Source organism: Mya arenaria, chromosome 9, assembly GCF_026914265.1.
Source record: "Mya arenaria isolate MELC-2E11 chromosome 9, ASM2691426v1".
NCBI classification, from domain to species: domain Eukaryota; kingdom Metazoa; phylum Mollusca; class Bivalvia; order Myida; family Myidae; genus Mya; species Mya arenaria.
In genome coordinates, this window is record NC_069130.1 from 75,521,270 (window position 1) to 75,531,316 (window position 10,047).

The following is a 10,047-nucleotide window of genomic DNA, read 5'->3' on the forward strand; positions in this document are numbered from 1 at the left end:
AGTAGTAGTAGTAGTAGTAGTAGCAGAAGTGGTAGTGGTAGTGGTAGTGGTAGTGGTAGTGGTGGTGGTGGTGGTGGTGGTGGTGGTGGTGGTGGTGGTTGTGGTGGTGGTAGTGGTAGTGGTAGTAGTAGTAGTAGTAGTAGTAGTAGTAGTAGTAGTAGTAGTAGTAGTAGTAGTAGTAGTAGTAGTAGTAGTAGTAGTAGTAGCAGAAGTGGTAGTGGTAGTGGTAGTGGTAGTGGTAGTGGTGGTGGTGGTGGTGGTGGTGGTGGTGGTTGTGGTGGTGGTAGTGGTAGTGGTAGTGGTAGTGGTAGTAGTAGTAGTAGTAGTAGTAGTAGTAGTAGTAGTAGTAGTAGTAGTAGTAGTAGTAGTAGTAGTAGTAGTAGTAGTAGTAGTAGCAGAAGTATAATAATAATTCTTGTCTAATATTAGAACTATTATGATTAAAAGGGGTTTACTTATCCAACAAACCTAAAGCGAGCACGGCAAGTTGAGCACATATAAGCATCCATTGTCGTGGCATATCTCCTCTTATTTATTTATTCATGTATTTATTTATTTATTTATTCATTTATGCGAGTAATTTTGTTTGGTGGTATTCATTTGTAATTTTGTGACTACGTGTTACTTAGTATTAAAGAAAAAAACCTTCCATAGAATGTCCATAAGGAAAGTATGTGTTGTTCGCCGTTTCTGTCGACAATTGTTTAACTAGATTACCGGAAACGCTAAACCTTGACAATGAGTTGAACTGATGTAACATTCATGTACATGAAAGAAGTTTTCATCCACAGACAGACGCTTTATTCTTTTTTCATGTAATTTATCATAACAAGGAAATAAAATAGGAATACAAATGTTCTTAAATGGTGCATCATTGATTTTCTCAAACCACAATCGAAACCAATAGTGAAGTTTATCAATGATCCACAATTTTGTTACGCTAGCGTGCGTTTAACGTTACAGAGATGTAATCAATCTGCACGCTAGTTATTGAACGGTTACGCTCCGCCGTCTTGTAACGCTTGCATGCGTTTAACGTTACAGAGACGTAATCTATCTGCACGCTAGTTATTGAGCGGTTAAGCTCCGCCATCTTGTAACGCTTGCATGCGTTTAACGTTACAGAGACGTAATCTATCTGCACGCTAGTTATTGAACGGTTAAGCTCCGCCGTCTTGTACCGCTAGCGTGCGTTAAACGTTACAGAGATGTAATCTATCTGCACGCTAGTTATTGAACGGTTAAGCTCCGCCGTCTTGTAACGCTAGCGTGCGTTAAACGTTACAGGGATGTAGTCTATCTGTACGCTAGTTATTGAACGGTTAAGGTCCACCGTCTTGTAACGCTAATGTGCGTTAAACGTTACAGAGATGTAAAGTATCGAAACTCAATGTATGATCACACACACACATATATATATATATAGTAATAAATGATCGTACATTGTGTTTCGAAACTATACATTTCCGGTCATTGTCCGCTGAAAGTTAATATTCAATCACCAGCGATAACATGCTATTGTGTGGTTAATGCATTGTGTGGTCACACATACTATTGTCTTTTTATTTGAAACAATTGCGACCATCAGACGACTATTTGTTTTACGAAACATTGTGGACGCGAATCCTCGTATGACAGAACTAGTTTGAACAGAAGATAATTTATAAATTACATGCTTTTATTTATTGCAATGTCATACAAGAACGCGCTGGTGTAATGGATACGTATTTTCGGTATCATTTGGTTTCTGGTTTCGGTAAGTTGTTCGGTTGTTTTTCTAACACCTGAAAGTAGAATCAATCTTGTAATTTTGTAGTTGTCGCGTGATCCAAATATGGATGACGAGTACTAGTAAATTATTTTGAATTTGTTTGCAGAACTTGTTTTAAAACCTGAATAACTTATAAACTCAAAAGTCGAACTGAAAAACAAGCTTAATGACGGGCCTGTTTAATATTTTGAATTAGCATCGATCTATATGGCATTCATTGTCAACATTCGGGCATTGTTCATTGTGTGCAATCTTCGTGTATACATTATGGCTCGCATCCGATATTTCAGCTGTGTTTGGATACATCTGTGCAGCCATGTACCAGTATGGAACGATATTAGTGGTAGGACCCGCTTTTGAGAACATGGAGGTTACACTTAAAGCGACACCTTTCTATCCTTGGGGATGTGACGTAGAATGGAAGTACATGCTGGACGGGGGCACGACATTCCAAACAATGAACGGACCAAATATTGAAAGATATTTGGAAGATGGGTCGTTCTTTTTAAAATGGACGGCTTCAATTGAATACAACAAATCTGTCTTCTACGCCGGATGTTCAACAAACACAACAATTAGAACACACATGGTTTCTTTAGATATGACAGGTATATAACGTTGACTGTTTCAATGCGGTAACTTAAAAAATTTGATGGTATGTGCTGTCTTGGATTTCCTGTTTGTGATCATTTTAGGGTTTATTAATTTAAGTCTCCTTACACTGTATTGGTATGGTGTTTGCCACTAGTATTTAAAACTGCCCATATAGCTGCTATTGAACTATTATTTGTTTTCGGCTCGTTTTTCATGAAACACCTTCGAATATATTTTCTTTTTTGGACGTTGAATGAAACTAAATTGTTAATGGTTAAAAGCCAAATATGCAAATTATAAGTAGATCTTTGTCTTATTAATCAGTTCATACCAACCGACATGTTTCAAACGGTAAAATAACAATTTTGTAAATTTTATTGTGTTGAAAATTGAAGCCAGCTCTCATGTCTTTATCAAACGTCACCGCACTGGGATGGGACACTATTACATACAGCGCAAAACATACAATAAACGAGCATGAAAGTAAAACCATCACAAGATAAATCTACGAAAACGTTCTTACGTAGACGGAAGAGATTCTGGTAATTTGTACATATTAACTATATATAGAATCGAAGAAAAAGATGTAGGAAGGTATATTTTGAATTTAGGTTGCAACACGGATTCTGTGCACTTTCATATTTCAGGTACCATGCTTTTACATCACCGAGTACTGGTATATATTGGTAATGCTTTGGTGCTTCAGCTTGAAATAAATGGCGACATACAAGTACAATGGGACAATTGACGTTTCAAGATTAAAAAAAATACATGATCAGCAATTTTGATAAACATTTCGTTTGCATTTCATTTTTTTTAAAGTTACAAGGCAATTCATGTGAATTAATTTATTTAAGTTGCTTTGCAGAGCGACCGAGTTATCCAGTCCTCGGTCGAAAGTATCCTGACTTCAACACAACGAAATGCATTTATGTGTATAAAGGTTCCGACTTTTATTGCAAAACTGAAAACGGAACAGACCCCGTACAACTGTTTCTTTTATTTGGACAGAAATCATATGCTGATGATGAAAGCAAAGGGATCAAAGGGTTGTACCGAATCAATAACGTTCATCAACAAATGGATGGACTGTCACGACGGAATGTGACATGTCAGGTGTCTTATGCAGCCCTTGAAACACCATACGAAGTGCATGGCATTCTATGTAACGTCGGTAAGACACATAATGACAAGCTATGATTCGTTATTTTGTGGAGGTGATATATTGTATAACACATAATGCTAATTAATCATTGTGTGTCAATTCCAGAGAAAGGGAGCCTGCCTGTGCTGACAGTACCTGAATTCCTTGATGGAGAGAATTCGACAGCAATATGTGAAGTGCGCGATGCTATCCCAGCTCCATTAATAGAAATACGTGTTGGCAACGTCTTGCTATCGGATGCTCAACAAATTGATTCATTTAATGGATCTTCCCATACGTTTACTAGCAAAACAACGGTGACAAAGACTAACCAGGTTTGGGATGGAAAAGAAATGTGCTGCGATAGGAAAAGCAAAGATGATTTTGGTCTTAAAGATGTTTCAGTATGCAAAAACATCAGTATCAGATGTATGTTGAACTGAAAGCGTATCGATTATAATAACACGAGTACTGTAAAAAGTTAATATTGACTATGTATCAATGAAAAATAAACGTTATATTTTTTGTTTATTCTGAATTCAAACCGTTTGTTTAAGAATATGTCCTGTTCTATTTTCAGATCCACCGTCGGAGCTTTCGATGTCCGTAAACAAAATACATGAATATAGTAACAATATGTCAGTCTGTTTCTTAAATATGTCTTGTGAAATGGATGTATCAAATCCGCCTTGCATAATTGAATGGTCAAGCGACAACGATAATTTGAGATATGTTTATAGGAACGATTGGACTAATGGACAAAATGGGAGTTCCCGTTTTATTTCCAACGTGCGTTACAATGTTACTGCAGACATGCCTGGGGGAACTATTACATGCTCAACAAGATGCGGTCATTTCCCTTCTGTTTCAGACAAAAGCTATACCGTGTCGTTTTCTGGTACGTACTTAGCCTTATTCATTTTTTCTACTTTCGTTTACACAATAAATTATGCAGCGACTGGTATTTTCATGAATTTTTTTTTTTTTTTTTTTCAAAAGGGGTCCGTACTCTGGAATGTTCTTAATTATTACCAGATCGTTCATTTACGATGTTTAACAAAAATTAGTTTGCATATCTTCAACTGTTGTTTTCTTTTAACTGTAAACTCGTGTGTTACTTTCTAAACAAATTGTACACTACATTTCAGATGTTCCGATTCTGTATTTGAACATAACGTCTCCTGTTGCTTTACATCCAAATATTACAGTGATCATTAAATGTTTCGTGGTTGACCTGAATAATTCAGAGCAATGGACTTTTTGGTGGGAAGATGCAAATAAAACTGTAATACAGAATTGTATCAAAGTAGAGCAATGCCTGTTAACATTGAATTATACAGGTGATGGTGATAAGAGGTACATTTGCAACACTCGGAAATCAAAGGAGCTTCTGAGAAATTCCTTGACAGTTTCAAGCTCAAGGACAGATGGTTTGTAATTAAAATTTAAATATTGATAAAAAGTTAATAATAGAAAATAACCAGGCATAAATGGTACGATAACTGAAAAGGATATTAATACATTGCATCCCTTATTTATCTTAGTTTGTTTGAAAGATACATTTCTTTGAAAACATTCATAAAATCCACACAGTTAACATCTGTGATCTATTACTGTGATTAATACTCTCCAACTACGAGGCATTTTCCAACTAAATGTCTAATGTCTAAATGAAGACCCTTGAAATAAATAAGATCACTGCTTCAAATGTGGTTATTAAGCATGATTTAAGCAAACTGCAAAACTACATATGCAACTCTGAATGAATCTCAACCTTTTCTAATTGTTGTTGGCTTTTTTTAGTGTTTAATTGATTAAAATATTAACTTTTCAAGGTAAGTTAGTTGCCATTACATTGTATATAAGAAATGCAATGAATAAATTGAAAGATGGACGAAACAATATAATGATGAAACCGTTATAACCAAACTGGAGTACTTGTACAACAAATGTTATCTTATTGCAGAAGCAACAACCAACCCTGCAAAAGTTGTATCCCAACAGTGGCATTTGGTGCTTTACGCGGTAGCTGGAATACTTCTAGTTTTACTTGTAACCACATTTTCCGTGCTTCTCTTTCGTCGGTGCAAACCTCGTGGTAATTGTTTAGATTGAAAAGTGTTAACTTTTGAAATCAGTACAAAATATTCTGCGGTTATTGTTCACAATCAAATGATTAATTGACAACTACTATATAGTTCAGTTAATCGAGTCTCAAGTTGATTTATTAGTAATCGTCTACATCCCGTTGACATTGCTTTTTACATAGCCGACTAAGGTAGACTCATTTCTTGTTTTGTAACTGTGGCATGAGGTGCGTCATTGGTAAGCAAATGTCGACTTTAAGGACTTTAAGATTTTGAGTATGTTAGTCTTTCTGGATTTATGAATCGTGTGTTACTACATTGCTTAAAACAGCACTCGAAAAATCATGATTGACGTTTGAGAAAGTACAACAAGCTTTGCAACTTTTGTAATGTTAATCAGCAGGACACTAGATCGAAGGAAGAAAAACTTATTAAATCGATATTGCAAAACTCATGTCATCGAATCGATAATACAATGGAAGCTACAGCAATCTAATCGAAACATTTCTGCCATTTTCCATCGAAAACACTCGGATGTATGCCGGTATATACTAGTAATAATAATAATATTAATAATAGTAGAAGTAATAATAATAATAATAAAAATAATAATAATAATAATAATAATAATAATAATAATAAAGTGTAGTGTTTTAACGTGCAATTTGTGTGAGTTAGTTAAAATTTAGTCCCAGTGAAGTTGTTTTTATTGCACAGATAAATAACATTCCTAAAATATTGAGCTTCAGCTGCTTAATCCATATACATCTGAGATTGTTTTCGACGGAAAATGGCCGAGGTGTTTCGATTACCAAGAATTTAATGGCATTTGAATGCAAAGTACATGTCACAGTGCACACAAATAATCACACAAAGCTTATGTTTATCAATAATCCTTGGATATATCACCAATACACTCAGAGGAATCAACTCATTTTATAATGCCTTACTTGAATATTTGTTATCTCTACATGTCAACAAAAGAAGTAAAATACATGAATCGTTGACGTTCACTTGAGTGTATGGCACTCAGATGAGTGGCAAAATGCCATCGAGTCCTTCGCAAATTACTAACATTTTATTTTGTTTAAAATTCCAAGAAAAAAACTGTACTACATAACTACATGGATAATAAAAATATTTATTCTCTGAAACAGTGTATGAAACACTTCTACGCCGAAGAAAAACAGCAGTTAGAGGGCAAAGTTTACAAGTGTATGATGTTGTGCAGGCTAATGTGGCTACAACTGCCCTTCACAATCTAGTAAGATTTCTTTAAATTATAACAATCAAATGTAATGTCATTTAGACTTAGAACCATATAGTGTTGCATTTCAGAATTCCGGATTTTAGTTTATCATTGTAAGATAACGTTATTAAAAAACGTTTAAAACCGTGACATTGCAATTGATTTTTGTTTACTACGCGTATTCAAATACATCTCACTTCCAACATAAATGAAGCTTTCTGATTGAACAGAGCGAGGTATGATAGTAACACTGATCGTAGCTGAAACCATCAGTGGCCCGAAACCATTCAGTGCGAAGAGGTTTCTTGAAAAAAGTGTGTAATCGTGTACATGATAGTCTTATTTCATAAACTATCGAAGGATTAGTGAGTTCAAAGAAGTTTTTATATTATATTTATTAAATACAGTTTATTTACATTTGTAGGGAGGTGTGTCTGCAAGTGCTATCGAGAACGAACATGTACCATCACCATTGGATCTGGAAGAAAACGAAGTCCGTTCAAACGTAAATGTTAGCCACTATGACTATGTAGACACCACATCCGACCACAGAGACTCTCGGACAAACGCACCCGATGCAAATTATATTCACGCTATATAAGCGTTTAAAGTATCCGATCTTAATATTAACTATGTAGTCAGATTTCTGTGTTTTTGAATTTCCATAATCATTGTTTTGCTTACAGTTTCAGTGCGTTTATTGTTAAACGTGTTCAACAATAGTATTGTTTTTAATTGTTTGTTGCCGTATGTGGCAATGACTGTATTGCAGATATAAATATGTATATGTAACCAAACTGCAACTTGTAATACATGTCTAAGAAGTTTTGTCTAAATACTGTTGAGTTGTAACAGACAGAGTCTCTCAAATACCAAATTCATTTATACAGTCGTTAGCTGGGCGCTGTGCGATTTACATATGCTAATAAACTCATGCGCGTCAAATTGTGTTTTTCCTTTAATGGTGAATATAACAAAACTGATGCAAAATATTTACACAATTACAGATGTATTCACCAATAGCTACATCTTCTCAAATAGACACCTTAACCACTATACGAGTATAATCCTCAAATGGCATGCAGACACATGTATATACATGGTTTTGAATTATCTAAGGTTCATCATGTTGCCTTTTTAAATATCAGAATTAAAAGTCACCGTTGCGATATCTCGTTTCATATATAAAATTATTTCATTTTAAGCTGTCTTGAATAAGCAACCTTTAGAAATGACTCAGATTAGCTTAAACAATTTTTCATGTTTGAATACACTACCAATCAGGCGTTTTTTTGGTTTAGATTTCACACATCACCGCAATTTTTCCTCACCGCGGACGTTATCTTCTTACCTATTGTTCACTATTACCCGCGATATAAGCATAACCCCATCGCGTTCACGCTATACGCGGCGTTGCGAAGTGTTAATTAACGGTAATTAAGGAAGCTGTCCACTTTCTGAAGGCTATTCCTTTGTTCCCGTCCTATAAATATATAATTATAGTCAGTTTTATTTATTAAACTCATACAAACTCGACACGTAATCTACAAATCACTCAGTTCGTACTCATAACGTAGATTGTCCCTACAAATTTTGCTTTGCAATAAGTTTAGTAGCAAAGATAATGGTGTGCCTTTTATTATTTTTTCAGGTGAACAATCCACAAATAAAATATTTTTTTGTAAATTAATTTCTGAATGGAGTTGATGTATTTGGGATTATTACATAACTTTCTGCCGAAACGGTATGATGAAATTTCCGAACACCTAATTTGGAGGTTCTGGAGTCCCTCCATGAAATTTGTTACCTCCGGATTCCGGGAAACTTGTGTCGAACGCCGAGTTATTACTCCAATTATTTTTAATAACTTTTCTTGTTTAAACTTTTGTAAAGAAAACCCATTTCCTATTCATATTGCATTTCCTGAAAATCCAATCTGCTAAAATGTAAAAAGTTGAAAAAAATAAATTGTGGTGTATAATTTTATATAACATCCGGTATAAGATGAAATTGATACGCCTACTAAAATGAATATTCAAATTGGTCGACGGTTACTACCTTACTCTAACTCTAGCACGTGGATATTTTTGGACAAGATCAGAGTAGTCCAGTACGTTTATCATTGACCGTCATGTAAATTAACAAGTATGCCTGAATTAAAACTAAAATCAGAGTCAACCATCGCTAAATGGAGGTAACCGAGAATGCACAACTTGATATCCTCGCCGTATTTATAGATTATATATTCATTTAAGGTCAGCATCTGGGTAGTGTTGTCGAGTAATAGTTATGTAAGATTGTAATTGTATTAGGAGTTTAGCCCAAATACATCCATTTTGAGATCTTAAAATCTACTGACTTGGGTAACGATGTTACCGCAAATATTATAAAAGAAAATAAATGCAAAATTGTCTTTGTATTTGTGGTTGAAGAAACTTCATGAAACTATGATATCAAATTGGAAAATAGCAATATAGTTCTTAGCTAAAATCCATTAAGTCATTTAAGCATACGTGTGCACATACTTAAATTCAGCTTATGTTCGTAGCCCGCCGGCAGGAAGACTCTCAGAGATAAAGTTGTCAGTGCATTTTCTTATCAAACGCTGCAAGAAAGCAACCCACTTCAATTTGAGTTAAATAGTTGCCCGATCCATTGGCTTTCTTGTGACATTACGTCTACTATTGCATTAAAAACACACACACCACAAAGTATTACAATAATAAATGAGTGATTCGCCACAGTCACAAGCGAAGTTGGTGAGGTAACTGATGTTGCACCATGTTGTAAAGGACAACTTTCAATAGCTAGATTGCGTTAAAAGAGATGTTATATATCTGCCCGCTAGCTATTGAACGGTAAGCTCCGCCGTCTTGTAACGAATCCGATATGGCGCTTACGTTAAGACAAAAGCAATGGAAACAGTATCAAATAAGGAGCAACATTTGCGGTTAACAGTATTTCCGAAGTATGTTAGACTCATGTGTTCTTATTTCTTATTCGATTTGATTGCCCTGCCCAATGTTGTTTTATACCCATCAATAGAGTACCTATAAGGTCGAGAGCATAGAGTATTGCATTTTAAAAATCATGACGGTTACATTAAAACCGTTTCAACACATTTGTATTGACATTTCAATGGTAATGATACTTTCGTCTATTGCCATGTGGCGTTGAACGTCTGGTTTGATAAATATCAGTT

The 10,047-nt window shown here is 35.0% G+C and overlaps 1 protein-coding gene across 2 annotated transcripts; it reads left to right on the forward strand.

Moving 5' to 3' along the window:
• Nucleotides 1–1,618: 1,618 nt before the first annotated feature.
• Nucleotides 1,619–7,708, forward strand: LOC128203586 (uncharacterized). 2 transcript variants are annotated; one of them, XM_052905069.1, is made up of 9 exons: nucleotides 1,619–1,756; nucleotides 2,062–2,379; nucleotides 3,234–3,539; nucleotides 3,636–3,938; nucleotides 4,090–4,407; nucleotides 4,658–4,939; nucleotides 5,476–5,607; nucleotides 6,754–6,860; nucleotides 7,270–7,708. In XM_052905069.1, exons 1-9 carry the CDS (start codon nucleotides 1,717–1,719, stop codon nucleotides 7,444–7,446), a joined length of 1,983 nt encoding a protein of 660 aa, XP_052761029.1. In that variant the 5' UTR covers nucleotides 1,619–1,716; the 3' UTR covers nucleotides 7,447–7,708. The 2 variants fall into 2 exon arrangements, with proteins under 2 accessions (XP_052761029.1, XP_052761030.1); XM_052905070.1 differs by having other exon boundaries at nucleotides 4,850–4,939.
• Nucleotides 7,709–10,047: the final 2,339 nt, after the last annotated feature.

Excerpts from the sequence above, each read along its gene's own strand:
- LOC128203586 (XM_052905069.1), top strand. The coding sequence starts at position 1,717 with ATGGATACGTATTTTCGGTATCATTTGGTTTCTGGTTTCG. Across the intron at positions 1,757-2,061 it reads TCATTTGGTTTCTGGTTTCG|CTGTGTTTGGATACATCTGT; the intron begins GTAAGTTGTTCG and ends CCGATATTTCAG. Across the intron at positions 6,861-7,269 it reads CAACTGCCCTTCACAATCTA|GGAGGTGTGTCTGCAAGTGC; the intron begins GTAAGATTTCTT and ends TTACATTTGTAG.